The 17,633-nt window shown below is 31.7% G+C and overlaps 1 protein-coding gene across 1 annotated transcript in view; it reads right to left on the bottom strand.

Moving 5' to 3' along the window:
* LOC118205840 (neprilysin-2-like) overlaps window positions 1–17,633 on the bottom strand; it is a 79,458-nt gene that overhangs the window by 6,631 nt on the left and 55,194 nt on the right. The window contains exons 15-18 of the mRNA XM_085826460.1: window positions 14,500–14,551; window positions 14,299–14,366; window positions 6,522–6,649; window positions 2,195–2,260 (exon numbers count right to left, since the gene is read on the bottom strand). Of these exons, the coding sequence (XP_085682586.1) occupies window positions 2,195–2,260; window positions 6,522–6,649; window positions 14,299–14,366; window positions 14,500–14,551 (314 nt within the window). The remainder of the gene's footprint in view (window positions 1–2,194; window positions 2,261–6,521; window positions 6,650–14,298; window positions 14,367–14,499; window positions 14,552–17,633) is intronic.

The raw sequence follows: 17,633 nt of genomic DNA, 5'->3' as shown, positions 1-17,633 counted from the left end.
GATAATATATATGCTGAAAAATAATTTCTGCAAGTACTCGTTTACACTAATCAAACAATAAAATAATATGTGCAATCTTTTGTTACGTCTCTTCAGTTATATGTGTTATACATATAAAGTCTCATATATATAATTTTTGTTAAAAGTTACAAGGTATTTTTTCCCTCCTTTCTGCATGCTTTCATGCTGTAACGGTAGCACACTCGGCGGGTATTCGAGAGGTCTAGGATTCGAGTCATGACGAAAACATTGCTCATTTTTCATGTCTCCTGCTCCAAAATAACCCAATGACTCCACAGTGACTCAAAGCCACAGAATTAAATCGCTAATAAATCATGGCGCAACTTGGCCTGAACCAGGCAGACACGCTCTAACACTAACTTCTGAAACTCTTGCTAAAATAGCATAACTTTTTTTCTTTTTCTTTCTCAATGCGAATAAACTCTCGCTATATCATTTGCATTCTGGAATGCACAGGTTGAGTGCAAAGAGAGTGATAGGAAAGTACTAAAAATTAACTATTAATTAGTTAAAAATAAATAGATAAACCTCACAAAGTAATTCAATTATCTAGCGCCATAAATCTTCTTATCATGTGACAGTAATCACCAGCTCTTGCTGGCAAATACACGCATTATAGTTAATCTTGCTACACGTCTTCCAAAGCTTTAAAAACTCTGCATAGTATTACAATAAACAGCATGAGTGATTTAAAAACAAAAATGCGCATTCTCTTCCTGGTATATTTTCTTTAGTTTATTATAATAATAATACAGTTTAACTGTTTTTTTATTTGGTTTAATTATGACAAAGCTCTCGAGGGCTTTGTCATAATTAAACCAAATAGGGCAAAGATGTCTTTTTGGAGGTCTCTGTAAGGGAAACGGCCTCGTATATCCGTTACACATCGGGAAAACCAAGAAAACGCCCATGCCGTCAGCCATTTCTCCGGGATTAGAACTCTGAACTGAACTACCAGTATTCAGCGACTTTCCCTCTAGGCCGCTGGTGGGTCTATACTAGTTTAAATGTTCCCTTTTGTAAACATCAGGCAAGTAATGAAGGTCGTTTCAAATGATGCGCTTTAGATCTTAATCGACTAGACGTTAACCTAGTCAACAGTGATTTTGCTAAAGCTGTGCTAACTACAAAACTGAAATCAGATATATTTTTGGTCATACGCACGTTTTTAATATGAAATGCATTTTCCTGTTCATCGTTTTTTATTATTTTCTCTCACAAGATTAACCGAATACCATGAAATGAAATATTTCTATAAATCAGTTTGAAATTAACGTGAAAGATGCATAGGAATCCGCATTCAATTTATGCAGACAAAAACATAATTTTTTCTGCAGTGCGTAATGTTTAGTAATGGTTCAAATTTTCCAAGATAGCTTTCACGTATTTTTCTGCTTTTTCTAATATTTTTATCTTACCAAAATCGAGAGGGGAAATTGTATGGATAATTTAATTTTCGAAGGACACAGTTAGAGAAAGAACATAGCAAAACATTTTCAAGGATAAATGATCGGTAGTTAACATTGTTATTTGTTCAAAAGAAACCTGCATTACACTAACAATGCATAGTAATATTAGCATTACAGTATGCAATGAATTAATCCACTAATTATTAATATGCAGGTAATAATACTTGGGAAGTCTAAATTTCTACTTCCCTGAGTCTTGAATCATGCTCTCCCTTATCCTCTGCTAATACTAAGCCCTCAAATCATTCAGAACTGCTGGGTCTGTGTCGTCTTTGCTACAGTTTTCAGATCATCCCATTTTCATCACTAGCATCGCCACCTTTTAGTCTGTCTTTTCACGTGCTGTGATATTCAGAGCCACAAAGAGCATTAAATGTCACTGTTTTTCTGAAACTCTTCATTATTATTGCTTCATCAACCGGAACCCACGAACCCAAAGTTCTCGGGCAAATGAATTAATGCGAAAAAGTAAACAAAATGTGGACGAACCTATTTTAAAATTTAGGGAAGCTTGCTTTCTGAAGGAAGTCGAAAGTTACGCCAATACATAAAACAATTTCAGAACCTAGTGGCTGAAAGACTAAGGGAAAACTACTCAAAAGAAGAAACGGTATGATATATATAACTTAAGTTTGCAAGTATGATAGCATAACATAAGTATGATATATATAACTTAAGTCTTTAAACCTTTCAGCTTTTCTTACCCTGTAAGCTGCATTTAAACCACTATTATCAGCTATACTTTCTCCTTGCTGTGCCTTCCCATCGATCTGCAAAGAATCCAAAGTTAGTTTGAATTAATATAGCTTTTTTTTGTTTCATTTGGAAACTGAGGAATGACAATCGAGTGCTGGGTTAAAGCTTGTTTCTCCTTCCCTACCATAGAATAAGCCCTTTTAAATAAAGAAACCAGAGGGAAAATAAAACCTTTTCTGGGATTTTATGCTATTTCTCAATTATTTATTTGTTTAAGAGAGTGCAAAATTTGTGTTCGGATCTTTTAAGTTTAGCGAAAGTTAATATATACTATGCAATTTTATCTTTTGGAATAATTATTTAGCAATTTAGTTTTTTTTTTTTTTTTTTTTTGATTATGAGTCAAGTAAGGTAAAATTGGAAATAAAAATATAAATTTTAATATTTGAATTATCTTAAATAAAGGAAAGTGTTTCTATTTCAAAATAAGGTACGCAATGCTTACGTTAACTCAATTAACTAGTCTATAGCTGCACAATTAAGGTTAATCATTTCTTTATGGAATTAACCCCTTTGAAAAGGCATTTTATTTAACTCCATCATTGTGATGTTGAAATTTCTTCAAAGCTTATAGAACATTTTCATACATGGAGAAGTTATATTAATACAGTAATTATTAAAACGTTTCACCTAAATTTACATGACATGGAATTAAAGACATGAAGGCTGGTGCGAAAGTGATTAACTCTGCTTTTCTTTAAAGACCTCAGTTTCCTAAACGTTTTCGTATAGCAATTCGACTATATAAAAGCAACCTAATTCTCTAACATCAAACTTTACTCCTCAAAATGATAGTTCTTGGAACGAATGTTGAAAATGCTATGAGAGTTATTTTTGGCAGAACGAATGATGGCACAAATGTTGCAGAAAACTCGAAACTCGAACCTTTAAAAGTTCAGCTGAGTTTTTGTGATAAGAATACTGATGTGGTTAAATTAAATTTAACACTTCGAATTATGCTATTTTCCCTCCTATTCTTCGCAGGTGAAACAGACGTCCTATTCTGCTTTCTTTATTGCACTGATTAATTCTAATGCTCACTCGATGCAGACGATCTATATAGGGTAATTCGCGGCAACAAATGTTTGTATAGTCAGTCGTAGTTCAAGTAGTGTTTTACATGATATTCTACCTGAAATGTAAAATATTATTACTTATTTATCTTCGAAGTTCCAACCGCACAGTATTCCTGGACACACTGGTAGAATGCTTCTTTAGTATCTGTCATAGTAGGCCAATGAGGCCAACTTTAATTTTTGATCAAAGAAAACAGAGAGTTGTTGGCTCACTGATATGCAGAGTACGCATGTGGCTGATAATGCACTATACGGTCGAAATATCTTTTAATTGTGCTTTCTTTGTAACGTAAGTTATGCTGTTTTGCACCATGTGATTTCATACACTTCTTCTGTAAAGAAAATGTTAACACTTTCTAAAAGTTATGCTGAATTACTACAGACTTCACCTATGTGACGCGACTTGTCGGGTAACTTTTTAAAATAAGCGTACGCAAGGCTACAAAGAATTATGTATGAAGTCCAAAACTGCAATGAATGAATTGCTTTGACATATTTTATTTATTATACTGATTTTAATATTGCAACATTACATTTGCAGCATTATCTCTGCGGTCTTGTTTAGGTATATCAGCGCAAGGCATTTAAAAGTGCATAGAAATCTGCATGTTGACTTATTTTGCAAATACATCTTTCCGAAGTTGTTTGGAAAGAAATTTACATATTATTCAACAGATTAATGTACTTATTAAGAAATTAAGAAGTGCGATAAAGTCAGTCATTATTTCGCTGAACGATAGATCAATGAACAGCTAGTCATTTTTATTTTCCTTTTCCTGTCAGGGAAACTAATGAGTTCACAGGAATGCAGGATTTGATTGAACACATTAATAGCTAACACCTCCTTCCCTACAATAATTGAACAATCTGAAAGAATCCAGAAGTTAACGTTGCACCAGACAGTTTGTTAAGGTTTTTATTCTTTTCCTGTTTACCAATTAGTTTCCTGTTTACCAGAATCTTAGCTCGCAGTTTACCAATCTGCATTGGGATTTAATTTTTGCTAACACAATTTTTTAAAATTTTATTATTAAACAAACTCTACACCCTAAGCCGCTTAAAATTCAACAGTAATATCACAAAATCTTTAAGGGGTATCAGAAACCCCTATACCGACAATGTTAAATTGGCCATTTTCGATGTACCTTTTCTCAAAATCTGCTGTAGATACACGCTTGAAATTTTTTGTGTAATTAAAGTGTACCTATCTGATTATACTGAAATGAGCTTTTGAAACATTTTGAATTTTAGAGTAATTTACAGAATATTTTGTTAGACATAGTAAAATTTAGCACTTTTCTCACACAAAAAACATTTTAAAATTTTTTATTCTAAGTTTATCACAAAAAGCTCATTTCAGTAAATATTAGGAAACCTTAATAAATAAGCCATAAAAATATTAAATACCTGTAAGCAGTAGTTCCTGAGATATGGTACATCGAGTATAAAAAAATCACGTTTGGAGAAAAACGCGATTTTATGTAAAAATCCTCATTGATCAAAGCAGTCGACGACATATTAAAACTAGATTTTTTTTACAGTTCTAATTTTCATAGAGATTAAAGAATGGTATTTTTAGAAAGCTAAAAGTGTAGAGAATTTGAAAATGCAAAAATCCGAAATCACAATTTTTTGAAGATTTTGGGGTTCCAACACCCCTTAAAAGCAGCTTATTTTTAGAATATCAATGGGATGTTAAGTGCTGCCTAATACTGTTTCCAGTCTTTTCCCAGTTCATCTTAGCAATGTTCAGCTTTCTTTACAAGATCACCTACTCATACCCCTTTTCTGCCTTTTTAACATTATTATTAAATACCACATTATTCTCACTCAAGGTCACATAAAATGCAACCGCAAAATCACAAAATTTTTAAGAGCAGCATATATTTTTGAATTCTTCGCGTTTTTGGAATTTTTCCTCGGTTCATCATATCAGCGTTCAATTTACTCAGTAATATGAATTACAAAAACGTATTTTATCCAGTTATTAACCGCATGATGATCTTCCTCTTGCTTCTCATTACAAGCAATGTTATTTCTCATTTTCCTTCTGCTGAGCTATCCACAAGTAATTACAAAATTTTATTGTAGCATTTTAGCGAATTCTACAGTTTTTATGGTATCAAACGAGGTTCAAGCGAGTCTAAAAATAGGGCTCATTTTTATTATCACAGTTTGAGATCATCCAAGAAGAGAGGTTTCAATTCTTTTGCACTTCCTTGAGATATCTGTACAATTTTTAGTTCATTATCAATTTTTATTTAATTATTAGTTTAAATAAGTGTTATCTTTTGTTGACCTTCTTATGGACATCTTAATATTGCTACAACCTGTCCTCTCCTAAGCCTTAAATCTTTCCTCTTAAAGATTTTCTACTTGTTTCAATTTGTTCAAACAACAAATTAAAAAAGAATTTTACTCCAATAAATTTCAATCTAAAAACTCGTACAGTATAACCGAAAGAGCAACAGAGAGACTGCACTTTATCTGTCCAATCGATCGTCCACTTCATGGTTACGAGAATTATCCATCATTTCTTGTTTTAAGTTCAGCCTTCAGGAATCATTCGTTTTCTGTTCAAAGATTCATAACGAAAGATAACGCCAGCAGTATTTCATGAGATCTCTATGAACATAATATGGTATTCCAACGGGAGAATGTTCAATGTGGTAAACTTAAATGATAATTTGCGAAGGCTGCATTTCCAACTATATCTTTAGAGAATTGCTCTTCCTAACTTAAGTAAATTTTGTTCCTCTCCTCCGCATTTAGATGAAAGAGCTTTGGAAACAGTGTCTAACAGCGGTGGTAGAACTGCACTCATATATATTTCAGCTAAACTCTTTTATATCAAACGCTTTATACCTGAATGACAAATAAGCTAAAATCCTAAATAAGTTAAATGGATGAACTATAAAACAGCTTTGATGGGTACCAGAGGGATATTAAGACACTGAAAAATTATCCCTTTGCTGGTCTGATTTTAAAAGCGGCGAAGATGAGTTTACTAAACGGCAGTTTTCCTATTAATGATTAGTATATATTTGCTTAGGGTTTTGAAATTTAAATGTAATAGCTGCTGATTTTACTAAATAATGAGTTTAATAAGCGTCATACTATGTGCATATTTATATATAAACAAGCAAACCCACATACCCACATGTGCATAAGAAGAAAAACAGCTATGAATCTAGCTTACCTTCCTTCCGTACATATCAGTATAGTTATCATACTGTTTTATTAGACAGTTGACCTTCTTTTCAAAATTTTCGACAGCTTTATTTCTGATCCAGTCGACGTAATTACCATTTTTATCAAAATAGCGACCTGTAAATTTATCGGCATTAAAACTGACGCAAGAGTGCGCTTATAATCTGAAACAAAGCAACCTAAAGCTAGACTGTAAAGACAATGGAATAGTAGGTAATATGTATCTCGCTTACAGCGTCTTTGTTGTGTAAAATTATTTTAATAAACTTCTGTAAAGCATCTGCATTTAGAGATATAATTTCATTTTGAGAATTGATTCATATATTGAGAAAAGGTGAACGCCTTATTAGAAAATAATATTTAAACTTTTGTAGCCGTAGCTAATACCAGAATTTCAATATCTCTCTCGGAAACTAGTATCTGACTGGTCAACGTTTTTCTTTCTAAAGTTCTTACCATATTTTTATTATGTACTGCATTTTATCCCTAATAAAAAGAAAAAAAATACTCTTCTTTGCGAATTTGGGAAGAAATTTAAAACATTAAAAATGGTTTTTGTTTAGAAATATCGAAATTTTATATTTTCAAATTCTTATTTATTTACTTTTTATAAACTAACTGGCTGAAAGAATTTTTCAATAAGATCTTTAAACACGTTTTAACAATCATTGCATTCAGCCTTTAAGGAGAAAAGCCATATTAATATGTAGATAATTTTATTATTGGTGTACATTTCTCATTTTCGCTTTTAAGATTAGGATCAAACGTTTGATAGTTTATTTACAGAATTAAATATATTACGAAGGAAAAATAAAGATGTAATTTATGAAGGAAGTGCAGAGAAATGAACACACAATGGATTAGTGGAATCGAAAACTATAATAGTAATAGATGAAATAGAAATAAAATGATTAATGATTAAATAACGAAATCTCGTTTAAATCAATAAGAAATGCAGGTGATGAACCTAAAATTGCAGAGATAGAAACATCATTGATCGGAATTCTCGATTTTTACTTTTGTTTTCCAACGCTCTAACAACTCAGCTGACTGCAACGATACCCATAACTAAAAATAATGAAACAAATAGAAGGCACTCTATCAGTAGTTCATCTAATAATTAATAAATACGTATCGTATGGTACAGGCTGTAGTTGTCTTTCTGTCTGACTTGTAGAAAATTTAACAGGTGTACTTTACATAATACTTTTTTGCAGCTGTACTGCAGAAATAGTTATTCTGTTGAAGAAATTTCATTTTTAAGGATTTGGTGTTGAGTTACTTATGGAGCATTTTATTACGTTTAAAATAGCGAGCACTGTGCACTTTAATAATTAAGAAGCAGTCTTAAGGCAGAAAATTTGAATTTGTAGAAAGTTTAATTAATTTTGTTTTCTACTATTTATGGTGTTCCATACAGGTGAAGTATGAATATATAGGTGGGAAAATTCTTTTATAAATATGCATTCTTTTTCTTTAAAGGGGTTTTTCAATGTAGCTCTTTCCTTTATGTGCAACAGGAAATTCTCTAGTATAAAATAGCGAGCACTGTGCACTTTAATAATTAAGAAGCAGTCTTAAGGCAGAAAATTTAAAGGTGAAGTATGAATATATAGGTGGGAAAATTCTGTTATAAATATGCATTCTTTTTCTTTAAAGGGGTTTTTCAATGTAGCTCTTTCCTTTATGTGCAACAGAAAATTCTATAGTATACATTAAACACATTATCATTATCATTATGAGGACACAGCCCCAATCCTCCTAACCGGCATGGAACATGGACCTAAAAACATGGGACTGCCCAGAAAAAAAAAATATAAGAAAAACATATAAAGTCCAAAATATGAGTCTCCGTGCCGAATTCCAATTCTATCTTTAATCGTATTTATAATCTCCATTATTGTCTCTGCAAAATCTTTCAAATTTGAGCAGTTCTTTTTAAAATCTTCCTTCAAATTCTTTCTATATTTCTCTCTTGCACTCCGGGTAAGCGCACATTCGCAGACAAAGTGCTTGACGTCCTCAAACTTATCACATATTAAGAGTATTTATCTAATAGAACTACAGAATATTTATCAATATTCTGTAAAATAAGCCGGGAAACGTCCGTGATTAGTCAGTACCTGATTTATATCAACATTATTATTTGTAATATTCGTCTTCTTGTTTAACTTTATATTTTTCATTAACTCTTTTTTCTTACTAGATGACTCCCAGCAAAAACTCCATTCTGTATAAATCCAGTTTTCCATTTCAGTAATGATCTTTTTCCTGGAATCTTAGATAACAAAATTATCGGTCTCATCACCATTTTAGCAAGGGTGTCCGCCTTTTCATTTCCGACAATTCCACTGTATACTCTCACCCAGCGTAAATTTATCAATATTTTTTATTTGAGCCTTTTTAAATAAGTCTTTTATTTCATTAATCAGACGATTTTTATGATCTGGTTGGGCGAGTGCCTGAAGTACAGTAGGGCATCAGTGCAAATATTTATAACACATCGAACTGTTAATTTCTTATTAATTCGATTCAAAGCTTCTGTTAGTGCGTCTAGTTCTTCTTGATAAACCGAATAACATTAAACACATATTTTCTTTTTCCCACTGCTAAACATTGAGGCAAAACTTGAATGAAATTCATTTAAAGATTCCACCTAAATGTGATTTGAAAGAATCGAGGACGCAGAAAACAGTGGTGATGATTTTACTCATCTGAATTACAATTTCTTTAAACAAAAACTAATCGGTGTGTGAAAAGCATATACAAGAAGTTCTTTCAGAATATCACGTGTGATACTAATTTAGTCAGCTTTTGCTGTTCTTTAACGGCGCGGGTAAAAAGGATGAAAAACACGAGCGAACTTACGTTTAAGTCCTCTGCGTTACTTTGGCGAAAAAAATATAGCGGCAACTACGTCGAAGCAAGCACACTGGTGTGGGTTACCCTAAATGCTTGCTTATTCTATATGCGAACCCGTCAGTATGATTTTGATCAGGTCGAAATGAGGATTCAAAATGAGGAAATGAGGAATGGTAGTTGACTTGAGTAATTAAGTCTTTACCAATAAGCAAATAGAAGTACCCTGGAGTTGGAATTTCTCCTCTTTTATATACGATCCGAATGCTGAGATGAAATGCACTATTTAATAATTTTCTTCTAAAATTCCATTTTTGCATGTTCGATTGAAAGCCATTCGCGTACGAAATTTCGTTACTGCACAAGTAACGTCTTAGTGCATCATGTTTTTCATATAGCACTGGTTCTCAACCTTACTTTCCTCATACACTTGTTTCACTTTTAATAGGAGATGCTCCTACGTTTTTAAGAATCTTGAAAAATACGTTTGTACGTATTTAAATTTAGATTATTTTGAGACCTGTTTCATAAAACTAAACAATAAAAATTGGAGAAAATGTTGGTCAATACCTAACCTTGAATAAAAGAAATATTTTATATTCATAAAATTAAAATTAAATACTGAACGGCTAATTAGGAGGACGACCCCACCCCACCCCTGAAACCGTGAAATCTCCTCTTTTGAGAACCTCTGTCCTAATTAGTACAATCGTTTATATTAAGCGTTTCTTAAAGCGGACAAAAGATTATTTATTTTAATTATTATTATTTATATTTTTATTGAAAAATAATTATGATGTTTTTAAATTAATTTTTAATATGTATTTTATTATTATTATTTATTTATTCTAATTATTCTTATATTAATATTAATAATAATTATTATAGTTATAGTAACATTAATACCAATACATTAAAATATTATTAATAATAATATAAAATTTTATATAACAATATTATTAAAACTGTTATTTTTACCACGTCACTTAGTGTCTTGGTGAAAGTACTTGTATTTCTCTTAAATTACTCGCAACAAGACACTTCAGATTAAATGGAATAGATATAATTTTAAAAAGTGAAAAATCTAAAGATTTTAATTTTGTATCCTAATTTAAACTGAGCTCATGTAATTAGAGTTTTAGTTGATATAATAAATATTATCACTAACTAAGAGCCCAAAATTTGACTAATTGTATACTTTGGAACTGCTGATGATTAAACAAGCAGCATTTCGTTTAGCCCCAGTTTTGGTCGAAAAGTGCTAATATTGTCTGCAAATGAACGATAACTTGCCTAACCAAATAAATTCATATGTGGGAGAAAGTGATACTGTAACCCCACGGCTCAATGAGCGCCACCTAGCGGCCGCAGGAATAAACACCAGCCCCCCAAAAAGACTCTAGTCTTCAGTTGATGTACGGGAGTCATGAACTAAGCATGCTGTTTCCCGAAATTCTGCTCCCCGAGATTTACTTTGTAACTTAAATGTTTAATTATAACGCCCTTATTTGTAATGTTTTATCTTAATTGTGTTTTGAAAATTAAAACTATTTAAAAAGGCCAAGTGAATTTTTGTTTATGTTAGTTTTGGTTATAGTTGGCTACCCAACGTGCTGCTCGAATGATTTTTCCAATTGAGAAAAAAACCGTGTTTAATTTACAACTCCAGGGCATCGACTCATTTTCTTTTCCAGGTTTTAGGTACTACTCTCACCAGCGAAGTCCTCACCCTAAACTTATTTTGGAAATTGCATAAAGTAGCGGTTTTATTTTCACCCGAAGGTTATTTTGCACATTGCATGGTTTCATCTTCACCCGAAGATAACAGATAGCATTTAACTTAATAAGAAAGAGATTTTCACTTAATAAGCATTTAACTTAAAAAGAGATAACAGTTTTACTTGAAACAATATAAAATTCTAACTATAACATCGTTAATATTTAATAATATGGAATAAAATGTGTCTTTGAAAATGAAACAGAATCATATATAAAATATATATAAGCTCTAGGTGTTTTCTTTAAGCTATGCTGCACTTTAAGAATTTATATTGTCTTACATTGTTTAAATAACTGATTTTTATTTGAATTTCCTGTGTTTTAATTCTGTGTTCTAACTGAAGATTAATTTCATTAGAAGTCAACAAAAGTAAAATTTCGTTTCGCTTCTGAACGAAAAGTGTTTGCGTAACAAAATATTATTTTTATTCTGATTGATAAATGTTTCCGGTGCACATAATTCTTTTAGTAATTTTATGACTATATTGCTATCAATGAATGACTTATATGTTTTGTTTTATTTTATTTTATGAATAATATTAACGGATATTTTCTTATCCTCTTTGAGAATAGAAGTGATTTAAAAGTGGAAAGGGTTTTATCTAGTATATTATTTAATCTGTGCACTAATATTTTTTTATGCAATAAGAATACTTCTTTTAAATTAATGATTTATTTACCATTATTCTGAAAAGGCATTCTAATATTTGCTACATATTCGAATGGTGAGCTTATAAAAATTTTAAATTATTATTTCTTAATATTTGAGAACAACTTATACATCTAATTGTGGTTTTCAAAGAGAAGTATAGTCTAAAATTAATTTCTAAAAGCATTTAGGATTTTGTAGACATCACAGGCATAACTAATAGAAGATTTATCAAAGTTCAGTTCTATTTTTGGGAAATTTATGTTTACTAAATTTGTGTATTTTATTGTACATTTGGCAAGTGTGCCAATCCGTGTAAAATGTTTGCTTCGTTTTCGAAGCAATCTCAGATTAATGATTTTGTTTTCGATGTTGTTTTTCAAATTTTATGTAATTGTTAGCGGTAATTAAGAAACTCATAAAATTTCTGAACATATAATTTTTCTTAAAAAAATATTGAACTTTTCAACGGACATTAAAAGTACGATAACATGCATTTTGGGACTAACCAAAAAAAAAAAAAAAAAGCTCTCCAAGCTGGACGAAGGTAACATACAAAACGGCGTACTGAACTAAATCGCTTATTGAAAAAATTCAAGAGAACTCCTTGGAACCAGGGGGAGATCCAACTCCATGTAGTGAAGATTTAAAGTAAATCATGTTGATTCTGTGTTGTTGAATGAATCATCCCGATTCAGTGAAGGTTTGAAGAGAATCATCCTGATTCTGTGTTGTTGAATGAATCATCCCGATTCAATGAAGTTTTAACTGAATCATCCCGATTCAATGAAATTTGAAGTGAATCATCCCGATTCAATGAAGTATGAAGAGAATCATCCTGATTCTATGGAGTTTTGAGTGAATCATCCCGATTCCATGAAGTATGAAGAGAATCATCCTGATTCTGTGGAGTTTTGAGTGAATCAATCCAATTCAATGAAGTATGAAGAGAATCACTCTGATTCTATGGGGTTTTGAGTGAACCATCCCGATTCAATGAAAGTATGAAGAGAATCATCCTGTTTATGTGTTGTGAGATGAATCATCCCGATTCAATGAAGTTTGAAACGAATCATCCTGATTCAATGAGGTTTAAAGGAAGTCATCTCGATCGAATGAAGTATGAAGAGAATCATCCCGATTCAATGAAGTATGAAGAGAATTATCCTGATTCTATGGAGTTCCGTGTGAGTCATCGCGATTCAATGAAGTATGAAGAGAATCATCCTGATTCTGTGATGAATTGTGTGATGAATCATTTCGATTCAATGAAGTGCGAAGTGAATCATCCCGATTCAGAAATGTTTGAAGGAATCATCCCGATTCAATGAAGTATGAAGAGAGTCATCCCGATTTAATGAAGTATGAAGAGAATCATCCCGATTCAGAAGTGTCTGAATGAATCATCCTGATTCAGTGAAGTATGAAAAAATCATCTCGAGTCTGTGAAGTTTTGAATTAATCATTCTGATTTAGTGGAGTTTGAAGAGTATCATCCTGATTCTATGCTGTACCATGAATCACCTTAATTCAATGAAGCTCGAAGGGAATCATCCTGATTCAATGAAGTTTGAAGGGAATCATCCTGATTCAATGAAGCTTGAAGGAATCATCCAGATTCTATGTTGCTGATGAATCATCCAGATTTAATGAAGAGTATGAACAGCACAAAAATATATTACTCTCAAAAGGCTTCTTACGAACCAGGTGACAGAGCATGGGTGACGTTACATCCTATTTGCAGACCAAACCAACATATTTCTGGCTCTTCGCTGAGACGTCGTACGAGCCAGAGGGGAATCTGTAACCCCACGGCTAAACGAGCGCTATCTACCGGTCGCCGGAATAAACACCAGCCAAACAAAAAGACTCTAGCCTTCAGTCGATGCACGGGAGTCATGAACTAAGCATGCTGTTGCCCCGAAATGCTGTTCCCCAAGATTTACTTTGTAACTTAAATGTGTAATTATAAAGCCCTTAATTGTAATGTTTTATATTAATTGTGTTTTGTTAATTAAAACTATTTAAAAAGTCCAAGTGAGTCTTTCTTTATGTTAGTTTTGGTTATAATACGTAAAAACAATGTACGTTTCTAATTTAGCGTAAGAATGTTTTTATCATTTATTAATAAGCATTTTTCACCTCCAAAAACCACATAAAAGGTTAGTTTTCATGCGTATAAAACCAACACACCGTAAAGAGGAAACTACTTTTATATATTTATACACCTGATTTTATTAAACTTCGTTACCAGGAGTACATGTTTAGGGTAAAATTTAAGAAACTTTCCACTGCAGCAATTTTTTATGAAATATGATGTATAGTTTCCTGGTAATATATCATTGTGTTGCTATTATTATTATTATTATCTTAGATTGTTTAACGTAATACAGTTTATTTCTTTAAATTTTTGGTCTGCATGATTTAATATACTTCTGTCAATACATTCTATTATAATTTAAATAAATAACTACTTCACCTTGGTTATCAAATGCATGTGAAATCTCGTGGCCAATGATATAACCGATTGCTGCAAAATTCAGATATCTGAAACATTAATAAACATCGTTTTATCAATCATCTTACTTTAGAAATGTTATGAGGAAAATAATAAAAATAAACGCGTTTGCTCTGGAATTTAAATTTTAAAAAGTACATGTGGTGTATATTAATAACTTACTGTGGTCGATCCTTGTTGAAACTGGGATCCTGTAAATATGCTACGGACATCTCTGTAAAGCAAATGCTGTATATAAGGAATGTACCCAGACACTAGATATAAAATCTCATGCGATTCATTTACATAAAACGTTTCACGTGGGCTACAGAGTCTAATTTCTTATGCATTGAAGCCATTTAGTTAAGAATTCAATCAGCAAGCAACAGATGAACAAATTGACAGTGTTTGCCATTCCTTGCTTTAAATTAAGTATCAAATTTTAAATTTCTATAGAGAACTAATTTTCTTTGAACTTTATTTAATGTAGTGAACAAACACGATGGACATATATGTCCTAGGTCTCAGGAAAAAGTAATAGTTACAAATTGGAATATTTCCGAAAGAGTTTTCTTTCTCCGAAACAGTTGCTTTTTCCCGTTGAATTTTAGACATAAATACATATGGTATCAAGCCGGATACAAGTAATTACGTCTTTTCTAAAGCGTTTTGACTAATCCATAGTCCCCAAAAAATTCTCATAATGAAAATCCTGTGTACAAAGGAATGGTGAATATGCAATATGAGTGAGCTTCGATGCATATACAGAAACCATCCGCATCAGAATTTCTTATTAATACATCAAACGATACGGGAAGGCCCGTTTCTTTAAGGGGAGTCATCACTTTTGCGCAACACAAGAAGTGAGAATTTTAGCTGATTTTCGAGTTTTAATAAGTCAAATTCTTTCTGTCATACATATATGAAATTTTCATTGTGTCATCTCTATACATAGATGATTATATTTCTTGATTTACTTTACTTAATAGTGTATAAGTATTTGTTTTATAAATAAAAAACTAACTGTATTTTCAGAAAATTTAAAATTTGTACTGAAGCACTGCGCGCAAACTGACAGTAATGCAAATTTAGTTACAGTAAAAACATTTTTATAATTGTGTAATGAAATATCATTAGGTATGATTCTTCCCCTGTTTAAATTTTAAATATCAAAGAATATTAACACTACAATAAGATCTTAGAAAACAGAAAAGCATTAAAAATTTTAAGTAAAATTATATAAATACTTAAAAAGTAATTTTTCAAAGGAAAGGGTAGGTGCATTTTTTCAGCAAAATCATCATGTACTTACCCTGAAATTTTCAAATCAATAGCTATGGGAGATGTTTTAAAGAGTGCGTGCAAATATGAAAATCACAATTTTGAAAAAAATAAATTTTAAAGTTTAAAGTTTCAAAATTTTTAGTATATATTCTCTTAAATAATACTAAAACAGTTTAAAACCGATCAGCTGCAACACCAATCCCTCCTGTTCTTAAATAACTATTACTGCAACAAGTGTGGATCTTTTTTTTTTTTTTTTTTTTTTTTTTTTTTTTTTTTTTTTTTGTTCTGCGAGCATCTCTTGTAGATGTCTCTACCTTTATTTCGGCTGACTGAATACCACGTTGATCAGTGTTTGCTGCAATCTTGACTGCATTATCACCAATTCGGTATCCAAGTTCATTCATAATATGCAATCGCCTAGCTTGGTCATCGTTGTATATAATAACTGCCTCATTCACTGCTCTCTTAACACTATTATAACCACACCCGTAATTTTTAGGACACAATTTGCAAATCAAAGCATTCAACGATTTATTTGGATTCTTTGCATGTCTTCCTAAACACTTTTTTAGTAATAATCGCACGCTAAGATCTTTAAGTATATCTTTGGTAGAATCCATTACAGGCGGTGGAATTGAATTTTTATGTTTGTTACCATTTCAGATTTTCACTCGCGCTCGCACTTTGATATGTACACTACGAATCCTCCACTTTTGGGCCAAAAATTGCGGGTAGGTTCCACGTCGGTTGGACTTTTGTGGTAAAATATTCCCCACACTGCGTTTTGCATATCTCTTATAGAATTGCAATGTTTTCTATTAGCATTGCCATAATGTAAAAATTAAATCAATCTACGAGTGAACATTTGTAAGCAGCTACTTACGAATTATTACTACTATTACAAACCATATTAAAAACCCATATATTTGTATGATTTTAGTGGCTCATACATTCTTAGACTTCATAGAGTAATGGATACAGCTTTTGACATTTCATACATTTTTACGTGTCTTTTAATCCTTCGTGTACAGCGCAGGATTAGAATCGTCAAAAGAATTTAAAAAAACGTATTTTGGTCTTTTTTCATCTAAACGTTTTAGTAAATGTGTTTTCTCCAGTGTGATGGTACAGATAGATACACATTTTAAGAAGTTATACATATCGTGTCTGTGATAAGATGCATTTAGTATTATGTTTTTGTTGCCTTTCTTAATTTTTAAATATTCTGTATTTTGGATTCTAAGCTATGGCGGAACTATGTGGATGTTTCAAAATTATTTCGCGTTTTTCTTGAAATCGATAAAGGCCGAATATTCGGCTTTTTACATGAACTTTTGGTGGCGGACAAATGTTTTATAATTGTTACCAGTTTTTCAAGAACTTTTACATTATTCCATTTACGCACCATTACGTTTTTCTTCCTGGTTATTAAATGTAGTTTTATAATACAGTTGAAGGTGGTTCTTTGTTCCAGTTGAAAGTGATTCACTTTATTTAAGACTTCCCATCAGTAACACTATGAAACTAATATAAATTACTTTAAATTTTTGCATATTTATGCAGATTAAAATGTTAATTGGTTTTTATAAAATTGCTTTCTTTTATGCTTTCGTGTTATTGTTTTTCTATAGGTCTTACTAGATATATATTAATTGCTAGTCATTAAAAATGCTGCATCAGGAATGAAGCGCACAGCATACCTGAAACATGCATGAAAGGTCGAATGGGATATGCAGATGTTTAGTGTTTCTCGATATGCACACATTACGGGCTATAATAATGATATCTGGAAAGAGAATAAAAGTTTAGATTAGCATGTCAATTTTGTTATTCGGAAATCGCGTTTTATTGATTGTTTTTATTGTTGTAATTGTTTAAGAAGAACGAACTCATACGAACACGTGTTACAATTCGATCACATGAGAATTCCATCCTACTAAGCTTAAAAATTACCGTAGCGCCCGATTGCTGCTCGCTCTGAATAAGAAATCAACTTATGACAAGAACTCAGGACAACTCTCCACAAGAAC

Source organism: Stegodyphus dumicola, chromosome 11 (assembly GCF_044657685.1).
Source record: "Stegodyphus dumicola isolate Sdum_Otavi_A_Nest chromosome 11, ASM4465768v1".
Taxonomy (NCBI): Eukaryota; Metazoa; Arthropoda; class Arachnida; order Araneae; family Eresidae; genus Stegodyphus; species Stegodyphus dumicola.
The sequence above is the reverse complement of the archived record's forward strand: the minus strand, read 5'-3'. Positions and strand labels throughout refer to the sequence as shown.